The sequence below is a fragment of the Odontesthes bonariensis genome, chromosome 8, assembly GCF_027942865.1.
Source record: "Odontesthes bonariensis isolate fOdoBon6 chromosome 8, fOdoBon6.hap1, whole genome shotgun sequence".
In the NCBI taxonomy this organism is placed as follows: Eukaryota; Metazoa; Chordata; class Actinopteri; order Atheriniformes; family Atherinopsidae; genus Odontesthes; species Odontesthes bonariensis.
Window position 1 is genome coordinate 20344617 of NC_134513.1, and position 27793 is coordinate 20372409.

At 43.5% G+C, this 27793-nt stretch overlaps 1 protein-coding gene across 1 annotated transcript; it reads left to right on the top strand.

The window, feature by feature from the left end:
* The first annotated feature begins 12586 nt into the window (after positions 1-12586).
* Positions 12587-25695, top strand: LOC142385473 (NLR family CARD domain-containing protein 3-like). Its single transcript, XM_075472049.1, has 7 exons — positions 12587-12629; positions 13439-13549; positions 13634-13759; positions 18708-18786; positions 18942-19149; positions 19297-21082; positions 25500-25695. The coding sequence occupies exons 2-7, from the start codon at positions 13482-13484 to the stop codon at positions 25678-25680; spliced, it is 2448 nt and encodes an 815-aa protein (XP_075328164.1). The 5' UTR covers positions 12587-12629; positions 13439-13481; the 3' UTR covers positions 25681-25695.
* Positions 25696-27793: the final 2098 nt, after the last annotated feature.

A 27793-nucleotide genomic window follows, 5' to 3' on the forward strand; every position in this document is an offset into this window, starting at 1 on the left:
ATTTTAAAGATATCTGGGTGTTTCTGTATGTTTTCATGACTTTTCCTGAGTTAGATTCAAAGCATTATTCTGTGGGGATGGAAGCAGAACTTTCACCCCCACAGGAGCAGCCGTGGGAGGGAAAATGTTTTGTCTCGTGAATTTAGTGAATAAAGTCTCTTTTAGTCGTCTTGTGGAAAGCTGCAGTTCTCAGTCACAGCTGCGTCAAAGTCAGAGCTGGACTGGATGAAAGCAGCTGAAAATGTTTCTAAGAGTTCTGTCAAATGTGTGTCTAAAGAAGGTCCATGTAACTATGGTGACTAAGAAACATAAGCAGGTTGATATCAGGTTCTTGGAGCTGCAAATCATTCTTTGAATCTTATGAAAAGCAGCGAAAAGGCCTCTGAAAAGAAGCCAAAGTAAAACCATAGTTATCTCTCGAGACAAACGATGGTTTCTCACGAAAAGCAAAACAAGTGTTTTTCCTATCCTCTCCACACCAGATGCAGTTCTTGTGCAGGCTCGGTTCGTCCAAAGCTTCACTCTTCTTCTGGTGCTGTAAATCGCAGCTTTGATATTGCTGCAGAACAGGTGGGACTTTCTGATGATCCAACCATTCTGATCTTCATGCAGAGCCAAGCTGCTTCTGGACAAACCATCCTCATTCCTTGCATCGGCTGCTGGGTCTCTCATCGTATCAACACCTGCAAGAACATCCCAACGTTCTCCATGCTGGACTTCTGGAACTGTTTGTTTGGCGGTTAAATTTTGGCCACTGGTTGAGGGAGAGTCATCCTCAGCAGCTGGAACTTTAGTTTGAACTGTAGGTGAAACAGCTCCTCCTTTAGGGGGCTTTGGTGTCCCTGTGTCCTCTGATTCATTACTTTTTTCTTCTTTATGAACTACAGGTTGAGAATCTCTGACATCTGCAGAACGTCTCAGATTCTCATTATCTAAATTCCACCTGTGCATCATATAAGGATCATCAGGTGTCTCATGAGATAAGCAGTCCAGTCCTCTTGAAATGGCAGATTTCTGATGCAGCTTTCTTAATCCTCTGAAGGCTCCTTCTTTAAAATGTGTTGGAGCTGCAGGCTGGTTCCTGTCTTCTCGATGCTGGACATCTGGAACTTTTTGTTTGGCGGGAGATTTGTGGCCACTGGTTGAGGGAGAGTCATCCTCAACATCCTTAAACAGACCTTCTGTTCCTGTGGAAGAAGCATTGTCCTGATAACGCTTTATGAGTCGTGCAACTTCAGGGTTGAGGATCGGTACGGGTGGATGGGGATTGAAAAGTCCGAGACCTCTTGCAATCCGGTGAGAAGCACAAGCAAACAATCCTAACATGTTTCCAGAGTCAGTTAAAGTGATAATAATTATTTTCCTGTTCAGTAGTCAAAGTTTGCAAACTGATCAATACTTCTGTGTTCGGTGGACAGACCAACAGCTGAAATGAGACTATCACAGATGTCTTTAGAAAGAAACCTACGTCACAGATGCGTCAGAGCCTTTGTTACGTCAGAGCAAGCAGATCTTCAAAGCGCGTGACGTTGCCTAGCAACGGCAAGCATGAAACGCGAACGTGCGGAGCAGGACTGCTTCTCCTCCGTGAGCTCGCAGTCCGGCTGCCACCTTATTGTGGTCAGGGGGTTTGCGTGCCTCAGCGACCTTAAGAGCTATACCAGCAGGAGCTTAGTCTTCAGGTGGGACACCCAAATTGGACAGGTCTGACGGTAGAGGCCTGACAAAGTGCAATCCACTTCTCCGGGTTGGAGTTGGACACAAAGCTAACAACCTAATTCCATGAAGAAAACACTGTTACTATAAGCACGGGGAAAAAAAGTGCTGGAGCCTGATGTTTCCGCATGATGCCTGTGTTGATATTAATGTGTCATTACCAGTGGTGACCAATAGAGGGGGCTGGTAAATGTGAATGACAGATACACTTCCTGGAGAAGTGATTCAGAACGTGTATGCAGAAATAAATAAACGTTGAAGCGAGTTAACTCAAAGAAAGACAAAAGTGTCATCATTATTAAAAGATGAACAAGACAATACCCCACATTTCTGACTGCCCCCTCATATGCCTGCCTGGAACTGTGATTTTACAACTGTCATTTAGACAGTTTTTATGTATATAAAATGTATTTATTTATTTTTTAAATGTAATCTATGACACGTGCATGTGGGAGACAACAACTGCCAGCAAATAATTCCTTGTATGGGTCTAGGCACTTAAATAAAGCTGATTCTGATATATATATTTCAGACTGACATCTGCACATTAATAAATGATGATGTAACATTCGGCATCATCACAACTGACACTTGACCAACTCTGAAAGCCTTTCTACACACTCTTAATTCAAACTAATTTGGTGTGCTCACGAGTGTCCTCCAAAGGCACTGGCCTCCTAAGGCAGGGATTTTACGTTTGAGTCCACCCATATGTGTGCAGCAGAGTGGCGCAGCGGAGGTGTGCTGGGCCCATAACCCAGAGGTCGATGGATCGAAACCATCCTCTGCTATCTGTATGTTTTCAAATCAAACTCAACGTCTCATATTAAAAAAACCTGGAAAAGATAATTCAAATTAGTTTGGTGTGCTCATGAGTGTCCTACAAAGTCCACTTTTCTGATATAAGAAAAAATAATTATTCTGTCAAAAGACTGAAATCTTTCACTTTTGTTAAATGGATAAGAGGATCGTTTACCCAATTTCTTTTTGTTGTGTTTGTTATTTTGAATAGTCACGTGGAAAAGGCACTGGCCTCCTAAGCCAGGGATTGTGGCAGGGCATGTTGAAAGGATTGTAGTCGCTGGCTCATCAGATAAGTTGTAAAAAGAATAAAAATGATTAAAAAAAGTCCTGGTTCACTTAAAAGAAAAATAATAAAATTATATCCAAGACTTGTGGATAGAAGTAAAATGATTTAAAAGCAAATAAAGCGATAAGCAGCAGGAGGAAGCAGAGACACGTCTGCACTCTTCAGAAGCAAGAAGCACAATGTCAAATAGACATTAACATGGATAGGAGGGTCAGCACCATCATTAACTTCTGTAGGGACTAGGGGTGTAAATCGGCACCTTCATGGCGATTCGATTCGATTTCGATTTCATAAGCCAACGATTCGATTATTTTCGATTCTTCAGAATTCCCCACGATTCGATTCGATTCTCAATATTTTTACACTTTTTATATATAATAAGTTTGAAATAAATCAACAAAAATATAATTTTCCTTTTATTGAGAATACAGAAACAGTATTCTACACACACACTTCAGTGCTTACTGTGCAGGTCTAGTATGGCCATTAGCCTATTCACTGTATAAAAAAAGAGAAAAAAAAAACAAAGACTGACCTACAGTGCAAGTAAATCAACACTGCAATTTTCTTTCATACAAAATTGGCTACATTTTGAAAATATCCTTTGCAGTAGGTGAACTCACTGCAACAAAAACTCCACAAATTCTTACAGCCCATAAAAGAAAAAAAATGCATTTTAGAAGTATGAGGTAATTGTGGTCAGTTGACTTGAGCTATAGTAAGGGCCTTGCAAATAGAACACAAAAAAAACAGTTAAAGCTGCAGTCTGCAAGATTTGTTGTTGTCATACGTAAAGTCCTACTTTTTGGCATTTTAAGAGTTTACATGATCTATCAGAACGCTTGCAGTTGAAAACGGTGACCTCCGTAGTCGCAAAATGCAAGAAATGCTTATTTTTTAACCGAAAAATAAAAAGTTATTCAACTTCCTGTCCCGCCCCTTCAAAACACATGAGAACTCGTGCACGTCTACGTGCACGCCAGATGCGCCCACACGACTCCTCATTCATCAACTCACCTGTCATTTGCGATCATGGAAGACACAGTAAGTAGACGAGCCCGTAATGAAGTTCAAAAGTCTAGATAAATAAGCGTGGGGACGAGCCTACCTTGTATCGCGCGTGCACAATCGGTGATTGACAGGCAGCAGAGCCCAGCTCGTAAACCTGATTGGTTACCTTTTACCGGTCCGGTCTGCAATTTTGTAAACAAACCTGCTGGCTTTGGAGGGACCTAGCGGGACATATAGGGGACCTAGAGAACTCATTTTTTTTTGTATTGGGGTATTTAATGTACTACTTTCAGAATCCCCGGACAGTTCCAGGCATTATGCTTGAAAAAGAGTTGCAGACTGCAGCTTTAAAGTGCAATAACAATAAAAAATAACAAAAGGACATAAGCCCACAGCCCAATAAAGGCAAAAAAAAAAAAACAAGCGGGCTGACCTACATTTCAATACTCTCAATGGTACTCCTGGACAGATTTTTCTTCATGAAAATCAACTGGTCCACATGCTCAGAGGACAATACACTGCGCTCTGAACACACAATGTCCCCTGCTGTACTAAATACCCGTTCTGATGGTACACTTGTGCCAGGAATGCATAAGTAAGTCTTGGCCAGGTCTGCAAGGAGAGAAAACTCAGCCTGGTGAGCTCTCCACCAATCTAACACCTTACCACCTGGGCCCAAAGATGCAACTTCTCTGTACTTCCTAATTTCATCATAGGCTAGCTCTTTGGATGTTTTGTTTCTGACACTTGGGTCCTCAGTACAGAAGGACTCGCCAAACAGGTCCTCCAACACCTTTGATTTCTTGGGAACAGGAGGGCATTTTATAATGGCACAGAAAAAAAATACTTAATTATAGTTCTACTCATCTAGTTATTATTTACTTGATTAGTTGTGTGTTACATATAACAGTACATGCCTTCAGTGGTTTCTTCCTCACGTTTCTCATTCACATCATTTAGCTCATCCACATCATGTGGCTCCCTAGGAATCTGGTCAGAAGTGTGAGGAGGTGTTTGCTCACGCTCAGACTGGGCCTGCTCTGACTCATTCTGTAACACAGACCCACACATAAACAGAGACTTATTAGTAAAAGGTAGGGTAGAGTGCTCAAATTTCAATGAGACAATGGCTTTATCAGTGTTATTATTTAGATTAAATTACTAAAATGAGAAGCAACTTACCCTCTGTTCCTTTAGCTGTGCCGCTTCTTCAGCAATATCTTCAAAGGTTTGGTTTCTTCTCACATCACTGAGGAAAGGAAGCTTTTTGAATCGGGGGTCCAACGCAGCTGCGCGAAGTAAGAATGGTTCTTCGTCCACATATCGCCCTCTCAGATCTTCAGCCATGAGTCGTTTCATTTCTTTGATTAAGTGGGCGTCACCCGGTGCCTCCTCGAAATGCGCCAACAACTTCATTCGGAGGGGTGCCAGGACAGACACAGGGCTTCAGGCCCAGATGGAGTCTGTCCAAGGCTTCTGAGGGACTGTGCTGGTCAACTAGCAGTCCCTCTTCAGAGGCTCTTCAATATGAGCATTCAGATGGAAAAAGTCCCGGTACTGTGGAAAACTTCTTGTCTCATACCGGTGCCCAAATTAGGGCAACCGGTGGAGCTGAATGACTACAGACCGGTGGCTCTGACATCTCATATCATGAAGACCTTGGAGAGACTCCTTGTTCGTCGCATGAGATTGCAGGTTGCTGAGGCTCTTGACCCCCTCCAGTTTGCCTACCAGAAACACATAGGAGTGGAAGACGCGATTCTGTACATGTTGCATCGGGCATATGCTTATCTGGATGTGGCTTGTTCATATGTTAGAATCATGTTCTTTGACTTCTCCAGTGCCTTCAACACCATACGGCCTCCCATACTGAAAGACAAGCTGCTCGGTATGGGTGTGGCCCCCTCCCTGACATCATGGATTATAGACTATTTGTCTGCCAGACCACAGTATGTCAGGATGGGGAAATGTGTTTCTGGAACACTGGAATGCAGTACTGGGGCTCCGCAGGGTACTGTTTTGGCTCCTTTTCTTTTCACCCTGTACACATCAGACTTCAGGTACAACTCAGAGTCCTGCCACATTCAGAAGTATTCTGATGATACGGCTGTTGTGGCATGTGTGCGCGGTGGACAGGAGAGGGAGTACAGGGACCTTGTAGAGGCCTTTACTGACTGGAGCAAAAAGAACTGTTTGCTCCTGAACACCAAAACCAAAGAGCTGGTGGTGGACTTCAGGAGATCTAAAACTCCATACCAGTCAGTCTGCATTGATGGAGGGGAGATAGAGACTGTTCAGACCTGCAGATACCTGGGGGTGGTGCTGGATAATAAACTGGAGTGGTCTGCAAACATAGACGCAGTGTACAGGAGGGGCCTGAGCCGTCTCTTCTTCCTGAGACGGCTCAGGTCCTTCAATGTCTGCAGTGATATGATGTGCATGTTTTATCACACTATCATTGAGAGTGCACTGTTCTATGCTGCTGTCTGCTGGGGGAGTTGCACTACAGACAGAAACTGTAGGCGCCTGGACAAACTTGTGAAAAATGCTGGTTCTGTTGTAGGCAGAAGGCTGGACCCTCTCAGTGCTGTGGTGGAGAAACGGATGAGGAGGAAGTTAGATTCTGTGATGGAGAATAATAAACATCCTCTCCACAGCATCCTGACAGGACAGAGGAGCTGCTGCAGTGAGAGGCTCATCTCTCTGCCCTGCAGGACTGAGAGGTTCAGGAGGTCCTTTGTTCCCACAGCCATAAGGCTTTATAACAGTGACTGCTGAGTTCTTCTCAAATTGATTTTTATTTATTTGTTTATTTTGGCATTTCGTCATTTATTATTATTTAGTTAGTAGTAGTATTATCATTGTTGTTTTATTGTTGTTAATTCAATCATTGTAAATATTTAAAAAAAATGTTGAGCTACTTGACGAATTTGAATTTCCCCCATTGGGGGATAAATAAAGTCTTTTTCTATTCTATCTCAGGGCACTTCAGTAATAAAGTCCAATTCAGGCCAATTGGAGTTCAATTCATTATAATTATAATCCAATTAATCCAATTCATTCATACAGAGCAATTGAAAAACTATTTCCTCGCTAAGGAAACCAACAGATGGCACCGAACTTGCACTATTTCTAATTAGATATAACTTTTTAATAGTTCTAAGATCATATCTTTCTGGCTTTATTTGCATTTTACAAAGAGTCCCGAGTAATTATGAAAGTGGGGTTTTAATTTGAAGAAAAAGCCTCAAAATAAAGTGATTTTTAGGAGTATGCAGGGATTCATTTCCATCTAATGAACAGGTCAGTTATATTAAACAGTGGGCCGTGTGAGCAGCAATCAGGGGAGTAAGGAGTTCACAGATCATAGACAGAGGCAACCGTCCAAACTATTCAAAGCTTTTAAATGAGTAATAAAATCTGACAGGTAACCAGGGAAGGAAGGACAAGAGGCAGGCAGGTGGTCAACCACTTTGTGGCCTGGTGTGGGAATAATCACCTCAGCTGCTGATTTTAGGAGGAGCACGAATAAGCCAAACAGCGTCTCCATCCCAGGAGAAGAGGTGGCTGAGGAACACCTGGGAGTTTACCTGGGCAGCAGACTGTACTGGATATGCAACACTGAAGCTGTCTTAAAAAAGGACAGACCAGACTGTACTTATGAAGGAAATTTAGATCCTTCAGTGTCTGCACCAAGACGCTGCATATCTTTCCTAAGTGTGTGGTGCAGAGTGCATCTTTCTTCAGCACCATCTGCTGTGGCAGCAGCATCAGAGCCAGCGACTCAAAGAAACTGAGCAAACTGCTAAAGAAGGCTGGCTCTGACCTGGGGACTGCTTTGGAGCTGTGTTTGATGAGCACTCACTTCACCGACTGCTCCATTCAACATCCACCTGGAAACGCTCGGTAGCCTACCTGTACCTGCCTCAGTCTCCAGCTCCTGTCTCCGTCTGCTTCAAGAGGAATTAACTCTTAAATCTGGCTTTCCTTGTTTACCATGTGGAAAGAAATCAGTTAATCAATCATTTTCAAACTTGTTGGCTTTTGGGCCCTGGAGTCTGGTATCATGACACTAAATTAAACCCACTGTAACATTGAAGCAACTCGTTCATGCTCGAACTATTTTCTTTTCGGTGGCGGAGTAATATCAATAAACATCCAGTCTTCAATAGAACTCAATATCAAATAAAACACGACAGAAGCAACTTTTCGCAACGAAATTTGATATGGATTACCAGTGCACACCAGTAACCACTCCGGTGAGTTGATGATTTTGAAAACGGACGTTTATGGTGCTTTTACGGACCTTTTAGGACATGCACATGACTTGCCATTCTGAAGCAGGTTGAGATGAATCAAAATTAGGCAAATACCGGAGACAGCAGTAAACATCAAAAAAGCGGTGAGGGGGGTTCTAAAACATTGCAGACGACTCATAAAAGAGGCTTAATGTTGAAAATACCGCAGTTCTCCTTTAAATATCATCCAGGGGGCCATAGATAATTAATTTGCGGGCCGGATCTGGCCCGCGGGCCTTGACTTTGACATATGTGATATACAACAATAAAGTAACACCATCATTTTACTCAAGCAGCAGGAAGCTGTTGTGTCTGACTTTAATGTTGGAAACAGTTTGATTTTTAGGAAATGGAAACATAAAAGCGGTTTAAATCCACCTAATCGATGTAAACATCATGTAGACTGACCTTCAAACTCAGGAGTGATCAAAGTTTGTTCTGACATAAGAAGTGAAGATGTTCCCCAAACATTACAGAGCAGAAACAAACAGGAAAGTTACTGAAGGCAAAGCTCAGACTCACAGTTTGTTCAAAGAGAGTTAAAGGAGAGGACTGTCCTCCACAGACTGAGACACAGGTGAGCTGCTGCCTGGAATGAGTCAGAGCTCCACCCCTGATGGGGGCGGGGCAGCTAACAGGTGGGGACTTTCTCACCAACAGCAGGATTCCTTAATATTACTCACAGCAATGGAAATAATTCAACATCGCTTCTAAAACCACTCATGTTAACCACATGATGTTTTTATCAGTTCCTCCTGAAAATGATCAATAAATTACAAACTTTCACAGGATTGCCATCCAGCCCATAAAAGTTTATCATTAATCTTGTTTTTATTACCTTGTTGTGACACCTTTGATTGGATGTTTGCTATCAGAAACATTTAAAGTGTTTTCCTGCAGTCCAGCAGCTTCTATAAGTCCCAATAACTTCACCAGATTATCTGACATCAAGTGTTTCCATCTCACCTCTTTTAACTCATTGGCTGCCAGCCATTTTCAGTGCAGAGACACCCATACTGCCAAGTGTTTTTCAGTATTTTGACTGATTTTCCAAGACCCACAGAAAAGTGTGTCTTATGACTATGTACACACCGAAATTACCAAAAGAAAGAGTAGACTCTCTTCTTTCATCAGGAAAAAAAAGTTTGTTTCTACCATTTTCAGTCTTTTAGTAATAGACAGTAGAACATAGGTTGGTTTCACCAAAAACAGCTGTTTGACCCAAAAAATGGAGAAAACGAGTTCTTTTTTTTTTTGTGCATAGTGGCACTGCTGCCACCTAGCGGGTAATTTTGCCAGTATATTCTCTGTTTAGTGTTTACAAGCCTAAGATTTAGTGACAAACTCCGCTAGATTGTCCCCCAGCCCGCTCCGTTAAAAAACGCAATTGACGTCTATAGACGTCTTTAGCAGTGAACGTTTTTTTTTAAATTGACGTCTATAGACGTCAATGGCACCGAAAAAGTTAACTGCCCTTGCGCTTGCGTCTATGTTAATGGCTCGAGACGTTTATGCTTCATTTTGCTTTGTCGGCGGTTGCGTGTGCTGCGTGGCGATTCACCGCCAGGACAGTAGGTGGAGCAGCGGGTTTTTTCAATGACAGGCCTACTACGATTAAAGGAAATACACCGCCAGGACCTCTTCGGCAAGTCTCTCTTCAAGTGGATTCATCATAGACATAATATATATATATTATGTCTATGGGATTCATGCTTCTTCTTCTTCTTCTTCTTCGCTTTCTACCTTGGCGTTTGAAAACAGCGGTCTTTTATTAGGGGATGAAACCGGAAGATGAACACGCCGCCGGATGTGATGTTGATAGTGGCTTGTGCTCGCGTCCAGAGTGGCTACTCTATGGCTGTGTTCGAAACCGCCTACTACATACTACATACTTGAAAACGGCATACTCATCGATCAGACAGTATGCAGAGCGTTTACACACAGTGCACTTCACTCCTGCCCGAGCCGAAATCAGCCGGCCTGAAAAGCTGATTTCGCTTAAGCTATAAACTCTGTAAATATAGAACTTTAGCAACATTTGAAACATTTTCAGGCGAGAAAGTAGTCATTTAGACCCCCAAGGTGTTGAAAACCTGCCAAAATACCGGCTATTTACAATTTTGTTCCCACGAATTCGGCGCTACTAAAGCTAGCCGCAGTGAGCAACGCACTTCCGGTTATGCCGTTTTGACTGCTCTCGTCCCGTTAACGGAATTTGACCGTTCAAATGGCGATGGGCGACGTCACGTTACGTTGCATCTTGGGTAGTTTGAGGGTGACAAGTAACCTCATGATGAATACTCAACATTTCGGCAAATCTAGTATGCATCTAGTGTACATCCGGTAACCTAAAAAAGTATGACTAGTAGGAATAGTAGGAGAAGTAGACGGTTTCGAACACAGCCTATAGCTCTGCTCGCGTCTTGCGTCTTGCGTGAAGTTTAGAAAATTGAGGTGACACACGCAACCGCGCAAGGGCTTGCGTTGCGTCTTGCGTCACCGACTATAAACCAGGCTTAACTCCTGCACCAGCAGTGACCACTGAGAGAGATGACTTATCACCAGAGATGGCTCAGCTTTGGTCCTGAATGCAGCACACTGAAAGCTTTTTCCTTCACACACAAACTGGAAACAAAAGCACTTTTCAGTTTGCTCTGAAGTTGTCTCTTCACCAGAGTTTTGGTTCCAACTACATGAACTGATTAATCCTTTTCTTCTGTTTTTTAAGTTCAGCTGCTGATCAGTGATTGGCCTGAAGGCCTCAGCTCTGTTTACAGTGTGAGGGGGTTTCAGAGTGACGGAAACCTGCTGACACAGAGGACTATATACAGTCAAATGAACCTTCAGTTAGTGCATCAGTCAAACAGAATAATCTCAGTATAATTATGGGGTATAATGTATATATCTACATCTGATTGCTTCAAAGTAATTAAGTATATTGTAATGACTTGGCGGAGGCTCTGAGACCAGCGGTTGCCGAACTGCTCTTTTATTAAGCTTTACACTTCACAACTTCCAGTACAGTCATTCTGGCCAAGGAACACGGGTGACTCTCAGTACTGCTCTGCAACCGACCGGCAGGAGAGCACCAAACCTGCACACAGACTGGCCCACGCCCACTCTGCTCCACCAACCACCAGCCCACACCTGAGTGGCATGACCTGCGGTCCAGTGACTGACAGGGAGAGGAGGAAACAAGCCAGCTGTTTGCTTTTAACCTTATTCTGGGTCGTTGCAATATAATCCATTAGTCCGAGCAAACTTGATCTGAATAACAACAGTACGGGACTCCTGCGACAGGTCTGCATCATCGTAAATTCTGTTCATACCTGAAAGAAAACTCAAACTACAAAAAAATTGGTGAATGTGTAAAGTTCTCTTAAATAACTCGTACGCTCCACTTAACAGCAAATCTGTTCGTACGAGTGGTTCTTGCATGAGGCCCATTGAGATAACCCCTCCACCATGTTAAGGTGGGGATTCTACGAAGGGGGTGTGCTGTTTCATTTAATAATAACAAATATATATTGCAGCAGAAAGAATCAGGAGGAACATGAATATAAAAGGCACCCATGTGTGAATGCTATCACTTTAACAGATTGTTGAAGCTGTTACTGTTGTGTATCTCATGTGAAAACAGCCTCAGAGTTTCTGTGTGTGTGTGTGTGTGTGTGTGTGTGTGCAGCCTGTCAGGCTGTCTGATCACAGAGGAAGGCTGTGCTTCTCTGGCTGAAGCTGTGACCTCCAACCCCCCCCCCCACCTGAGAGAGCTGGACCTGAGCTCCAACCATCCAGCAGACTCAGGAGAGAAGCTGCTGATGGCTGCTCTGAAGGATCCACACAAACTCAGGTATGGAGAGGCCTGCTGCAGCATATCGTCTTTATATTTTTACACAGAACCAGTCACAAGTCTGGACACGCCTTCCCATTCACTGAGATGTTTCTAAAGTTTTTATTAGTTGCTGTAAATAAAGAAAAATGCCAAGTCTATCTTGATAATCGCTGGAAACTATTACCTAACTATTGTCTGCCTCTATAAAGAACAAATATTCAGTAAGTTTAATAATTCCCATGAATTATTAAACTTACTGAATACTTGTTCTTGAAAGAGGATAGAGAATGATTAAATTACCCGGCGCTCAGAACTCAAGAAATATAAATATATAATTTTTGATTTGATATAAAAGACAAGAAACGGAGAAACTGATTAACAAAAACTTCATTTAAATAAAAGGTCCAGATTCCAAACAAAGAGACTTGTTTGTTGTCAGCTTTCCTCAGAGTGGCAGCAGGAAGCTGCTGCAGGTTACTTATTGATGAATTAACGTCATATAAAGCTGACCTCTGATCACTTTAAGACTCTTTTACGGTGTGCAGAGTTTCAGTGTGACAGCAGCCTGCAGACACAGAGGACTGATGTCGGAGAAGGAGCAGAGGATTTCCTCTTCTTCTACACGGACCTGGTCCAACACAGCAGAGAGCTGCAGAGGGAAGAAGTTCATGGAAGAAGCTGAGTAAGTGACACTTTGATTCATTTAACAAAGCCTCAGAGCAGAGAGAGATTTCCTCTGCTGATGAGACACAAGTCATGTGAGCTGAGAGTAAACAGCAACAATCAGTGTGCTGATGGGGAGCTGCAGCTTGTTAGCAACATGAAATGTTTCCCACTCAGTCTGCTGCTGTTTTCTCCTCCAACAGAGGAACTCTGACTGGAATGTGCTGTTCACTCACACTCTGTTCATCACTGCTCTCTGAACACACTCACAGTAAAACTCTGTCCTGATAAGAGATCCAGATAAATCCTGGACTCTGATCCTGTTGGACTCTGATCCTCAACCTGTTTTATGAAGGATCATAATTCAGGTGTGTCTGGAGCCTCTGGGTGTGACCATGGTGACTCATCAGTGGGTTCATATAATAATATATATAATATTGTTAAATAATATTTAACAGAGAGCAGTGAGCGCCCCCTGGTGGTTCCTGTCAGTCTGCAGTGATCCTGCAGGATGGATTTCTGGAGTCCTGCTGCTACTTATCTGCAGTGTAGCTCTTCATGTACAGTTCAGTCCTGCATTCAGCCCATCAGAGTGTTTCAGATAGCAGATTTATCATCATGCTGCAGGTTCAGATAATCAGTGTGTGTCAGTGAATGGAAATGTTTCATCATCATCATCATCAGGATCAGGATCATGATGTCTGTGCTGCTCCATGCCGCCTTCTAGTGGACTGATGGAAGTACAGCAGCTGATCTTTTTACAGCCCAAATGATGGAAAGGAGGATGTGAGTTAATGTGCAGATGATTGATCTGTGTTTCCTCTGCAGAAGAAGGTGGAAAGTGTGTGTGAGCTGATGTGAGTTCAGCAGCATGGATCAGTGTGAGGACACTAAAACCTCTCTGTGTGGGGAACATGAGAGCCAGAGCAAAGCTCAGAGGTGAGAGGACCATCTCTATCTGTCCATGACTCTTCTCCGTGTCAGAGCTCAGCACTCACATCACCAAACCACCTTTATTCACAGGAACCAACCAGAGCCTGAACCTGGACCTGAACCTGAACCTGAACCCAGCTGTGTGTCCTTTAAGAGTGACCGGTCAATGGGTCTTCCTTTTTACTTCAAATCAGACCAACATCCATCCTTTAACAGGTGAGCTGAGTGTAAATGCTGTAACAGAGTAAAATGTAGCAGAGTCAGTTTGAACACTTTTTCACACACTTATCAGCATTGATGTGTGTCTGTTCGTTTGTGTTGATTTAAATGACACATTTTCAACATTAATAATACAGAAAGCTGTCTCAGTGATGAGTTACTAACTGGTCAGTGAAATGGTTTCAGGAAAGACAAAATTGTTTTCCCTCTTGATGACAGAGTTGCAGGAGAGTTGCTGCCTACTTCCTGTGGTCAGAGATGTAACTGAAGTCTTTTAGAGGATTCTCACCTGGAGACTGATTTGGATCTCTTATCAGGCTGTAAAAGGGTTTACCTCATTGGCTGCTCCTCTTATTAAGAGATGAGTCTCCATGGAAACAACATTGATGGATTTTTACTGGGAGTCTAATATATTGAAAGTATTCTGTTGTTTTTCCAGTCATCGTGTATTTCTGAGTTTGATGAAACAGCGAAGGAGACTTTTCCTGAACATGTCTGTTTTAATAAAAGAAGTGTTTTTCTGTCAGAGTCCATCAGAGACTCAGAGCTGATTACAGCTGTGTGTCCTGGAAGAGTCCCTGGTCAAAGGAAGACATTATTGGTGTAAAATTAATTAGTTATAATGGTTCAGATCGTTGATGTTTTAATACTTTATTCATATTTCTTAACAATTTGGTCCACCAGGTCTGTAATTATATGTTTGGTCTCACAGCCTTTATTAAAACAGTGTTTTTATTGTGGTTAAATTTCAGTGAGTTTTAATAGAACAAATGTTTTTCTCTCAGATCCAAACCTGAACCTGAACCTGAACCAGAACCTGAACCTGAACCCAGCTGTGTGTCCTTTAAGAACAACGAGTCAATGGGTTGTCCAATTGAATTCAAATCAGACCAACATCCATCCTTTCAGAGGTGAGCTGAGTGTAAATGTTGTAACAGAGTAAAATGCAGCAGAGTCAGTTTGAACAGTTTTTCCTCCAACATGTGTTTAATGTGAGCTCAGCTCTGCTTCACATCCATTTCTATGTTCATATGTGAAGCGGTGTGTGTTGGATGTTTCCCACAAACACAGCAGTCAGAGAGGAAAGAATGGATGTTGGAGGAGGTGTTTCTGAGTGTCTGTAGGACAGCAGCTGGTCCAGCAGGGGGCGCCTTTGTGCTTTGGCTCTAACACAGTGTAGGCAGGAACTTCCACTCAGGCGGCAGGTGCTGCTGGATGGAGGAGGACAGATAGATTTTGTTCCCAGCCCTCCATCACCTGCTGCCACAGTTAAACTTTGCTCAAAAATAAAAATGATACACATTTTTTTCAGTCTCTCATACAAAGATAATTAAAGAAAGGAGTCCATGTTGGGGCCTGCTTGGTGGTGTGGTGGTTAGCACCGTCACCTCACAGTAAGAAGGCTGCTGTCCCGAGCAGAGCCGGGTCCTAACATCCCTCTTCACCACAACAGAATGGCACAGCGCCCTCATTGCTGCTGACTAAACCCAAAATCTCTCTCCTACTCCAGTTTGTCATCATCACTCATGAACAAGATGATTAAACTCCTCTGTTTGGGGGTGAGACTCATCCCTGAGCCTGATGGGTAACTGCACTCTTTTTCTGGTTGTGAACCATGAAGCAAAGCTGCTTTACATGTGTTTGTCTGCTCTAACGCGGGATGAGCAGCTCATTAGTTCCAATAGTAACCTGCTGCTATTTCCAACTCCAGGAGGTGTCATATCATCAGCTGATGATGGTTACATGGATACCCAGTGTGAGGGAGTCAGTATTGATGCTGCTACATCATGTTAGCAGCTGTGATCTGTTTGGTTTTGTGGCAGTTTATCTGAGTCATGACTGAGCAACTGATTAGTCGTCCTCATGTAAAGTGAAACTTTTTATCAGTCTGGATGGACTTCTGTTCTGACATTACCAAGTAGAGGATGTAGCGTTCTTGGTCAATTATATATGTATCAAATATAAGGATTTATCTTAAACCTCGAATTAAGGGCACCACCTACCGTTATTTTAACTTTACGTTACAGTCAGGTAGGAAAACTGTTAATATCTTACGATCCTGGTATGTTAAATTAATAATCAATTAATAATCAGTCTCATATCCCGCTACTTTCGTGAAGTTCTCGTTTGGTTGGACAGACATTACGTAAAGAAAGCATACGACACAATCTGTGATTATAACATATATAAAGATATATGAACTATTTATTAAAATGATATGACCAAAACATGAACCTTTAAAACAAACAGGAGATGCATTGAATATGGGTGATTATATAAAACACTTAGTGAATGGAAAATAAAATATGGGGAATGGGGAGATACTGGATGTATTCAAATAGTTTGGGTTGGCTGACTATTTGACGCTAAATACTGACATTTCGGATCAATGTATCATTCTGTGAAAGCCTCGAGACATCCATCAAACCCACTTTAAGGTGAAAACGGGTCGGTCTTACTGTGCTGAAGTTCTGCTTAGTCAGCTCGGAACACGGCAGCGGTCACGCGGGGTCCGAGGGGATTTCTCTTCCGCTCTCTGGGCCTTCCTGGCTGTGGTGGCTGACTTTAGCGGACTTCTCAGTTGCTTCTTTCACTGGGAAACGGGAACGATGGTGCCGAGGGCTGTGGTTAGATGATCAAATCCTCCGAGTGTCAGAGTTGGTCCGTTGCTTCTCTGATGAAGTGAACTTAAGTTCACAGAAGATTAATAAAAGGTTGCTTGGAGTTGGCTTTCTGGGTAGGAAAACTTCATTCTGTTCTTATCTTTGTTCGGGTCTTTCTTTCTCGTCTCCGGGGTCTCACTGGGTTCTGGAGGGCTTCCTTCCGGTCGTCCTCTGCATCGCTCATCCTCACGTCCTTCCGCTCTCTCCTGAGATTATGGGAAAACTCCCAAACTCTGGTGAGCTCTTCTCTTCTGCTCAAACCATCTCCAAATCTCTCTGAGCAACTGTTCTCTGCTCAAATCTCCTTCTGAAACTCTGGGTTGGAACTCTTCTGGAACAAAAACTAGAAGCAAGAGGCGAGAGAACGAGAGACGAGAGATGTTTTTCGCGGGCTCCGGGTTTTGATTCTCGGAGGCGGGGCGTGACGTAAGCTTACACTACTCTTTCAGCCAATGATATGCCTGAACTGTGGTGAATGTCTGCCTGGGTGTCTGTGTAAGGTGATCTGTGCTATATGGGGATTTCTGGATGAGACAAAGAAACTCTTATTTCTCCATTACTCCGTCTCATAGAACATTTGTCTCGGTGATTCTGAAAACACCACATCTTGTTAAGATATGCAGATTAAAGATATAACATAGACTTGTGATATAAAGACATCAAAATAACACACAACATAATAGAGACGATTTTGAGTTTCAAAATTCAGATGGATATCTATGAAATCGTGACATATGAATAGTGAACCACACAATGTTAATTTTCTGTGTTAACAATGGGGATACCAAACAAATACCAAATAGATACCGAAGGGACATCGTTAGAAGTTAATAGTTGCATATATCTTGTCCATTTTACTGAGTCCTCTGGGATTTAAATGTTCAACTAATCAACACTGCAGACCACTAGGGGGCAATGTGGTTCCATCAGGCAGGTTGGGCATTTTCCACCAAGATCAGTTCTTTGTCAATATTTAAGCCAGAATCGTACAAATTGTCTCTATATGCGTCTTGTGATCAAGCTGGAAACCTGAAAGAAATTGTACACGGTTATCAAACACATTTAATATAGTTTTAAGATTCGACTAAAAGTGAGTCTTAGTGAAGTCTTGTGTGTAGCCATCTGGTCGGTTCTCTGGTGGGAGAGGGTGTTAATATGTCAACCGCGATTCATGGTGAAGATAAGATAGTAAGGTCTCCAACATTTCCAACAGAAAGGTTCTTTGTTCATTCGAGTTTATCCCAATTTATGGAGAGCGTCTGTTGCGAGTTCGACTCCCCAAAAACTCTCAAAAGGGTAGAAGGTTAACGTAAATTAGGCAGTTTCTGTCTCTTTTTCCTTTGTGGAGAGAAAATGAAGATCTGGTTTATATCCACATACGTAAACATCCCCCACAGGAATGTTGGTTTTGTCAAAGTTTGAAAAACTCTTAATCCACACGGCACTGTGACTGCTACAAGGATAACAGATTTAATCATTAGAGTTTGAACCTTCACACACTTATCAGCATTGATATGTGTGTCTGTTTGTTTGTGTTGATTTAAATGACACATTTTCAACATGTATGATACAGAAAATGATCTTTGGGTTAACTTTGAATGGGTTCCAAACAGTTTGTTCATCAGAAGCAGAGGACAGACAGATTTATTCAGAATTAAAAACCTGAACGTCTGAACCACATGGAGCTGATGGAGGTGTGATGTGTTCCAGGTTCAGCAGAGGAACAGTCAGCAGGGTGCTGGTTAGCTGCTTCAAGCTTTGAGAAGTTCAGATTAGTGAGCAACAGAACTAAAGTTTGTCCTGAAAGACTGAAATGAAACTCGGTAAACAGACAGGAACTCTGCTTCTTCCACTGAACTAAACACAGCTTTTGGAAGCTACAATGAAAGTTTGTCTCTCTTTGGGAAATAATCATCAGATGATGTTGTACAGTCATCGTCTGAGGCCTTCACACTGGGAGCTGCCCAGTACAACCAGTCCGATCCTAGCACACACTGGCTCTGGCTGCCTTGCTCCAGGGCACTTCAGCAGGGAGGGAAAGCTTTCTGAAGGGGTTGCTGAGAGCTGCTGGGACCCAACCAAAGTGAGCTGAAAGCTCCAAGCAGCTGCAGACTGAGCTGTTGGTTCTCAGTGGGATCAGCAGGACCAGTAAAGCTTTCTCACTACAGGGAGTCCTCTGATCCACTGCTCACATCCACACATCCCTTCATGGAGCTTCACCTTGTGTTTGTCTCTGTGTGGACAGACAGAATGTGAGCTCATTCTTCATGATTCCTCCACAGAGTGGACCAGCAGAGCTCAGAGGGTCCCAGTGGTCCGTCTGCCCAGCAGCATCAAACACAGCTGGACTCCATATTTATGGTCTGTACATGTACAACAACTACTTTTCCATCTGTTCTGTTCACAGCCATCTCCATGCTGCACTTTGTAGACCAGTGGGTTGTCAGTGTGTCCATCTGATGTTTGGCTCCATGGTTTCAGTCTGATTGGCTCATTCATATAGTTTTCTGTTCCAGCTGCTGGAGGACAACATGCTCACTTTTGTGAAGGAGGAGCTGAAGAAGATGCAGAAGGTTCTGAGTCCAGATTACCCAGAATGCTTAGAGAGTCAGAGGGAGGCTGAGGATGAAGAGCAGAGGAGCAGCAGAGAGGCGTTAGTGAAGATCACAGTTCACTTCCTGAGGAGAATGAAGCAGGAGGAGCTGGCTGACCGTCTGCAGAGCAGTAAGAGGATTCCTCTAAAGATTTAACCTGCTGGATAAAGGACACATTTACTGATGTCTCAGCACACAGAGCAGCAGATGTTCAGATACTCATTCTGTACAGGGTTTACATGTTTATTTACTGATGTTATTTCTTGTCTTCATTCAGAACTTTGTGAACGTAAACTTAAATCTGCTCTGAAGAAGAAGTTCCAGCGTGTGTTTGAGGGGATTCCTAAAGCAGGAAAGCCAACCCTTCTGAATCAGATCTACACAGAGCTCTACATCACAGAGGGAGGGACCGGAGAGGTCAATGATGAACATGAGGTCAGACAGATTGAAGCAGCATCCAGGAAAGCAGGCAGAGCAGAAACATCCATCAGACAAGAAGACATCTTTAAAGTCCCACCTGGAAGAGATGAACCAATCAGAACAGTGATGACAAAGGGAGTGGCTGGCATTGGGAAAACAGTCTTAACACAGAAGTTCACTCTGGACTGGGCTGAAGGCAAAGCCAACCAGGACATCCACTTCATGTTTCCATTCACTTTCAGAGAGCTGAATGTGCTGAAAGAGAGAAAGTTCAGCTTGGTGGAACTTGTTCATCACTTCTTTAATGAAGTTAAAAAAGCAGGAATCTGCAGCTTTGAAGAGTTCCAGGTTGTGTTCATCTTTGACGGTCTGGATGAGTGTCGACTTCCTCTGGACTTCCACAGCAAGGAGCCCCTGACTGATGCTACAGAGCCCACCTCAGTGGATGTGCTGCTGACAAACCTCATCAGGGGGAAGCTGCTTCCCTCTGCTCGCCTCTGGATAACCTCACGACCTGCAGCAGCCAATCAGATCCCTCCTGACTGTGTCGGCATGGTGACAGAGGTCAGGGGGTTCACTGACCCACAGAAGGAGGAGTACTTCAGGAAGAGGTTCAGAGATGAGGAGCAGGCCAGCAGGATCACCTCCCACATCCAGACATCCCGAAGCCTCCACATCATGTGCCACATCCCAGTCTTCTGCTGGATCACTGCTACAGTTCTGGAGGATGTGTTGGAAACCAGAGAGGGAGCAGAGCTGCCCAGCACCCTGACTGAGATGTACATCCACTTCCTGGTGGTTCAGGCCAAAGTGAAGAAGGTCAAGTATGATGGAGGAGCTGAGACAGATCCACACTGGAGTCCAGAGAGCAGGAAGATGATTGAGTCTCTGGGAAAACTGGCTTTTGAGCAGCTGCAGAAAGGAAACCTGGTCTTCTATGAATCAGACCTGACAGAGTGTGGCATCGATATCTCAGCAGCCTCAGTGTACTCAGGAGTGTTCACACAGATCTTTAGAGAGGAGAGAGGGCTGTACCAGGAGAAGGTGTTCTGCTTCATCCATCTGAGTGTTCAGGAGTTTCTGGCTGCTCTTCATGTGCATCTGACCTTCATCAACTCTGGACTCAACCTGATGGAGCAGCAAACAACCCCCTGGTGGCCTAAATGGTTCAATAAACAAGGTCTAAAACATCTCCACCAGAGTGCTGTGAACAAGGCCTTAGAGAGTCCAAATGGACACCTGGACCTGTTCCTCCGCTTCCTCCTGGGTCTTTCACTGCAGACCAATCAGAGTGTCCTACGAGGTCTGCTGACACAGACAGGAAGTAGCTCAGAGACCCATCAGGAAACAGTCGATTACATCAAGAAGAAGATCAGTGAGAATCTGTCTGCAGAGAGAAGCATCAATCTGCTCCACTGTCTGAATGAACTGAATGATCGTTCTCTGGTGGAGGAGATCCAACAGGCCCTGAGTTCAGGAAGTCTCTCCACAGATAATCTGTCTCCTGCTCAGTGGTCAGCTCTGGTCTTCATCTTACTGTCATCAGGAAAAGATCTGGATGTGTTTGACCTGAAGAAATACTCTGCTTCAGAGGAGGCTCTTCTGAGGCTGCTGCCAGTGGTCAAAGCCTCCAAGAAAGCTCTGTACGTACAACATAGATATATTTCTTTTTAAATACATTCTTTACTTATTAACAGAGACACAAACTCTATTTAGCTTATTTTATTTTATGTTTTTACTTTATTTCCATAGATATATAAACAGAGGTGGGGTAGTAACGAGTTACATTTACTTGAGTAAGTTTTTGAAAAAAATATTCAAATTCAATTCAAAAATACTTTATTTATCCCAGAGGGAAATTAAATGTTGATGTAGCTCAATTAAATCAAGGAGTTATTATAGATGCTGATGGCTGTGGGCAGGAAAGATTTCCCGTAGCGGTCCGTTTTGCATCCAAACTGAAGAAGCCTTTGACTGAAGAGACTCTGTTTTCTGATAACAGTCTCATGGAGAGGATGTTCAGGGTTGTCCATAATTCTCTTGATATTATGCAAAATCCTTCTTTGCATTATTGTCTCCAGAGGTTCCACAGTCGTCCCCAGAACAGAACCAGCCTTCCTTAACAGGTTGTTGAGTCTTTTTAGGTCCCTGGTTCTGATGCTGCTGCCCCAACAGATGACGCAAGAGGAAAAGACGCTCTCAACAACAGACTTGTAGAAGATCTGCAACATCTTGTTGCAAACCTTGAAGGACCTTAGCTTCCTCAAGAAGTACAGTCTGCTCTGTCCTTTCTTGTAGATGGCTTCACTGTTGTGTCTCCAATCCAGTCTGCTGTCCAGATGAACACCAAGGTATTTATATTCCTCAACCACCTCCACTTCTTCTCCCATGATGGAAACAGGGTTTGATCTGACCCTGTTTCTCCTGAAATCTACAATCATCTCCTTTGTTTTGTTGACATTCAAGATGAGATGATTGTTCCCACACCATGCCACAAAGCGGTCCACCAGCTCTCTGTACTCAGCTTCTTGTCCATCTCTGATACACCCGACAACTGCAGAGTCATCTGAATATTTCTGTAGATGACAGGAGTCTGACTTGTACTGGAAGTCTGAAGTGTACAGAGTGAAAAGGAATGGTGAGAGTACAGTCCCCTGTGGTGCTCCTGTGCTGCTGATCACCTGGTTAGACACACAATTCTTCAGTCTGACAAACTGTGGTCTGTTTGTCAGGTAGTCATTAATCCAGGTGATTGTTGAGGCCTCCACCTGAGTCTTCTGGAGTTTCAGACTAAGCAGATCAGGCTGGATTGTGTTAAATGCACTGGAGAAATCAAAGAACATGATCCTCACAGTGCTGCCTGCTTTGTCCAGATGACAGTGGGTTTGTTGAAGCAGGTGTATGATAGCGTCTTCAACTCCAACTCCATGGCGATAAGCAAACTGCAGGGGGTCCCGATATGTGCTGGTTTGCTTACACAGGTGGGTCAACAGGAGTCTCTCCAGGACCTTCATGATGTGGGACGTCAGGGCAACAGGTCTGTAATCATTGATGTCTGAGGGGTGAGTTTTCTTTGGTACCGGAACCAGACAGGATGTCTTCCACAACAGTGGTACCTTCTCTTGGGTCAAGCTAAGGTTGAAAAGGTGTTGCAGAATCCCACAGAGCTGCTCTGCACAGGCCTTCAGGACTCGGGGGCTGACACCATCTGGACCTGCAGCCTTGTTCCGGTTCAGTCTTTCCAATTGCCTCTTCACCTGACTTCTAGAAACAGAAAAGTGGGAGAGGGAGGCAAAGGGGACAGCAGCATCTCCTGATTGGGTTGAAGACAAACTAGTGGAAGCAGAAGAATCCATGACTGAGGTGGAGGTGGAGATGTTACAGGAAAGCTGTGGGTCAGAGGAGGGTGGGATGTCTCTTGGGCTGGGAACAGGAGGGGAGGATGGTGAGCTTGTTCCTGAACTGAACCTGTTGAAGAATGTGTTCAGCTCATTTGCTCTGTCCAGACTTCCATCCATCCGATCCTCCCTCTGCTTGAGGCCTGTGATCTTCTTCATTCCTGACCACACATCTCTGATATTGTTCCTCTGCAGTTTACTCTCAAGTTTCTTTCTATACACCTCCTTGCTCTCTCTGATCTTGACTTTGAGCTGCTTCTGTATACTCCTCAGTAACTCCCTGTCTCGCTCCCTAAAGGCTCTTTTTTTCTTGTTCAATAGTTCCTTTAGCTCACTGGTGATCCAGGGTTTGTTATTAGGGAAGCATCTCACTGTTCTGGTGGGGATGGTGTTGTCCACACAGAAGTTTATATAGTCAGTCACACACTCAGTCATGGCATTAATGTCCTCTCCATGTGGCTTACAAAGAGAAATCCAATCGGTTGCATCAAAACAACCCTGTAAGGCTTCTTCAGCTTCCTCTGACCACTTTCTAACAGTCCTTTTTGTGACAGGTAGTCTCTGGACAAGGGGTTTATATGCTGAACAGAGAAAAACAAGGTTGTGATCTGATATTCCCAGGGGAGGTCTTGATTTGGAAATGTATGAATCCTTGACATTTGTGTAAAACAAATCCAATGTCTTGTTTTCTCTGGTAGAGCAGCTGACAAACTGTTGAAAAGTTGGCAGTGTAGCAGAGAGTGAGGCATGATTAAAATCACCAGATATTGCCACAAAAGAATTGGGGTGTTGAGTCTGTATCTTAGCAACAACGGAACTGATGACATCACATGCAGTGTCGGCAACAGCTAAGGGTGGAATATAAACAGCCACCAAAACAACACTGGTGAACTCTCTTGGCAAATAATATGGACGAAAACTTACTGCCAATAGTTCAATGTCAGGACTGCAGAGACGACTCTTCACAGTAACATGTCCTGGGTGACACCATCTGTTGTTGACAAGCACTGCCAATCCACCCCCTTTCCTTTTCCTGCTAGTCTTTATATCTCGATCTGCTCGTACAGTCAGGAAGCCCGGCAGAGAGACGCTGGAGTCGGGTATATGATCCTGTAGCCATGTCTCAGTAAAACACATAATGCTACATTCCCGATATTCTTGCTGAGTCCTTATCAAGGCTAAAAGTTCATCCAACTTGTTAGCTAACGATCTTACATTTCCCATGATGCAGGATGGCAGAGATGGTTTGAACTTCTTCTTTCTTTCTCTCCTCTTTGCTCCTGCTCTGCATCCACGACGCCTCCTTTTCAATTCCAGTGGGATTTCTGGCTTCAGTTGTCGAATTATTTCTGCTTTTCCAAAGTTATTCAGCTGCTCCCTGTTGTAAACCACCTTGTTGCTATGGTGATGCATCATGACAAAAGAGTAAAATATACAAAAGTATTGGGAAAAATTAATCCAGCTGCACAGCATCCAAGGCAGGAAGGAACAGTTGTCCAAAAAAATGCAATTTCTTCCAAGAAATAACAGGAATGAAATTTAGAGAAAAAGAAAAATCTCAATGTGAGGTACAGAGCTACTCCAACATGCTGCCACCCTCAGCAGCGCATTCTAGAACTTCTCAGAGTAGTTTTAAATCACTATACTTTTTACTTTTACTTGAGTAGATTTGTGAAGAAGAAACTGTACTCTTACTTTGCTACATTAGGCCACAATGAGCTCGGTACTTTTCTTCTTACCTCTTTGGTATTCTACGCCTCATTATTTTTATCCCCCCGCGTACGCCTCATTTTAATGTTTTATTCTGACAGAGGGAGACTTCCGCCAAAGGCTCTACCACCTGACTGTGTTTCACCAATCAAACGTAGCCGTGCAGTCTCGTCACGTGACCATACTCAATCTCAGCGGCGGGACGGGTTAGCTTTACAGTTTACAGTCATGGCAAACAAAAAAAGAAATAGATGAAAAATGTCAGAATCAACGGTGGGAAATGAAGACACAGACGAGGCCTCATACTGAAAGCATGTTTACCTTACAAAGAGTGAGAAACAGCAGCTACATTATGTGTCTTCTGTGTCAACCAAAACAAACGCACATTTCAGCATTCAGAAACTCAACATCTAACTTGAGGAAACATGTAGCGGTAAGTTTCCTAAACTCGTTTTTTCCTCCATGGATAGGCGAATGTTTGTTTTTTTAAGGTTACATATGGGTTACATATGTTTTAAACATTTCCTAAGTCTCTTTTATTTTTTATTGAAGTACTTGAATTTACCTGGATTATTTTAATTTAAGCTTTTTTGTTATTAATTAATTCATTTTAATTTATTTCATCAATTGGATGAACTCTAATTTGCCTAATGATGATTATTTAGTATTTTTGTCTGTCTGATTGAATGCTTGTGTTAACAAATAAATCAGACGTTACTCAACAGTTACTCAGTACTTGAGTAGTTTTTTCACCAAGCACTTTTTTACTCTTACTCAAGTAATTATTTGGATGAATATTTTTTACTTTTACTTGAGTACAATTTTTGGCTACTCTACCCACCTCTGCATATAAACAGAAACAAACAGGGAAAAATAATTCTTACACATATATAAATATAGTTTGATTGATTAATGGATCAAGTTATTTCCTTCCATCTCATTTCCTCCTCAGACTGAGTGACTGTAACCTCTCAGAGAGAAGCTGTGCAGCTCTGTCCTCAGTTCTCAGCTCCCAGTCCTCCAGCCTGACAGAACTGGACCTGAGTAACAACAACAACCTGCAGGATTCAGGAGTGAAGCAGCTTTCTGCTGGACTGAAGAGTCCAAACTGCAGACTGAAAAAACTCAGGTAAGGATTCATGACCTTTTCAGCTGCGAGCTGATATAATTCTGGCTTAAATGGATTAAAAACAGCTTCCAGGTACCTTGATCAATGAAACAGGTTGATCTGTTCTGCCTTTTGATTTTGGCTTAAATAACTCTGATAATAAAACATAACACACAGTTTAAAGAAATACCAAAGTGCTCTTTTGCTTGAACTCCTTTCCATTCCTGTAGATTTGTCCTAAAACACAGATCCATCACGTACCCAAAGTAAACTACTTTACAGAAATATGAGCTGTTTTTTCCTCACACTGCACTGGAACAGAGTGATGATATCTTTATGGTTATTCGGTTTGAGGTGAACCTGACCCTTTGTGAAGGCGACTGTGAATTAGACAGATGTGCAGCCTCTGGTTTGCTGCCATTTAACGGGCCACAAAGCCACATAATCCTTTAGTGAATCAGAAGCTGAATGTATTTCCCAAACACACAGAATCCTTCTAAGTGTTACTGGAAGTGAATAAGACATGTTTGAACACACTGGGGAAAAAAAATCATGTCCAAGTGATTTTTCTAAACAGATGCCTGTAGATGACTAAAATCAGGATCTGCAAGTCCCAGCTGCTCACCAAGTCTGACTCCTAATATTAAAATGGCACAAAAAAGGATATTTTACAGCTTTTTATCAGACTAAATCTGGAAGCTGTCCAAAAGCAGCTCCACACAGTCCACAGAAATGTTGCTGTTTTTATCAGATATTTTCTCCCCAGACTCCTCAGAGTCATGATGACTGCATGTTTTCAGTATGTCAGGTAAATTAATAATAATACTCAGGAATGCATCCATCCATAATCTTCCACTTCTCCGGGGGTCGGGTCGCGGGGGCAGCAGCTTGAGCAGAGAAGCCCAGACGTCCCTGTCCCCGGCCACTTCCTCCAGCTCTTCTGGGGGGACCCCGAGGCGTTCCCAGGCCAGCCGAGAGACATAGTCTCTCCAACGTGTCCTGGGTCTTCCCCGGGGCCTCCTCCCAGTGGGACGGGCCCGGAACACCTCACCAGGGAGGCGTCCAGGAGGCATCTAACCAGATGCCCGAGCCTCCTCATCTGACTCCTCTGGATGTGGAGGAGCAGCGGTTCTACTCCGAGCCCCTCCCGGATGACCGAGCTTCTCACCCTATCTCTAAGGGAGAGCCCAGACACCCTGCGGAGGAAACTCATTTCGGCCGCTTGTATTGGCGATCTCGTTCTTTCGGTCACTGCCCACAGCTCGTGACCATAGGTGAGGGTAGGAACATAGACTGACCGGTAAATCGAGAGCTTCGCCTTCTGGCTCAGCTCCTTCTTCACCACGACGGGCCGGTGCAGAGCCCGCATCACTGCAGACGCCGCACCGATCCGTCTGTCAATCTCCTGCTCCATTCGTCCCTCACTCCTGAACAAGACCCTGAGATACTTGAACTCCTCCACTTGGGGAAAGATCTCATTCCCGACCCAGAGAGAGCATTCCACCCTACTCAGGAATACTGTCTGAAATTCCAAAGCAGAGGACATTTAATTATCCTGCAGCAAGGGAAGGTTTACATACAGAAGCTGTGATGCAAATGTTCAGAGATGCAGAGTTCTCAGGAAGCTTTTATAGGGCAGAGAAGACGGATGCTTGCGTCTATGCATGAGACATTTCCTTCTGTCCTGCTGGGAGCAGATAGCGGTGTTGATACCGCCCAGGCTGTGGGACACTCAGTTCTTAGAGCGGACAGTGGTGATCTCCCGAGTGCAGCTATTAATCTCATGCATGCGTCAACATAAGCAGTTACACAGAAGTAGAAATGATAATATGAGCATAAAGGATCAGATTTTTTCTATCGCAGTACGTCCTGAAGTGTAGATTTAGTTTTGCTGTCTGTTTTGAACATGAGAAACTCTAAAAATAAATAAATAAATAACTAAAGTGCAGTTTAAGCTTTTTAAATGTACTTCTCTGTGGAAACTTTTTAAAGTGAGTCAAAGTAAGAGAAAAAAAGTTGTCCTTTCTGTATTCATTTCTTGGAAGAAAGGTCTGTCAGTCCTACAGAAAGCATGGCGGTCTGCAGAGTGACACACAAAGGCTGCAGCTACAGAGCCCCGCTCAGCTTGGGTTAGAGGA

What these genes read in the sequence shown, in the direction of transcription:
- LOC142385473 (XM_075472049.1), top strand. Translation starts at nt 13,482, where the DNA reads ATGGATCAGTGTGAGGACACTAAAACCTCTCTGTGTGGGGAACATGAG. An exon ending in AGCCAGAGCAAAGCTCAGAG is followed by an intron (nt 13,550 to 13,633) that starts GTGAGAGGACCA and finishes CTTTATTCACAG; the next exon opens with GAACCAACCAGAGCCTGAAC. An exon ending in AAAGCCTCCAAGAAAGCTCT is followed by an intron (nt 21,083 to 25,499) that starts GTACGTACAACA and finishes TTTCCTCCTCAG; the next exon opens with ACTGAGTGACTGTAACCTCT.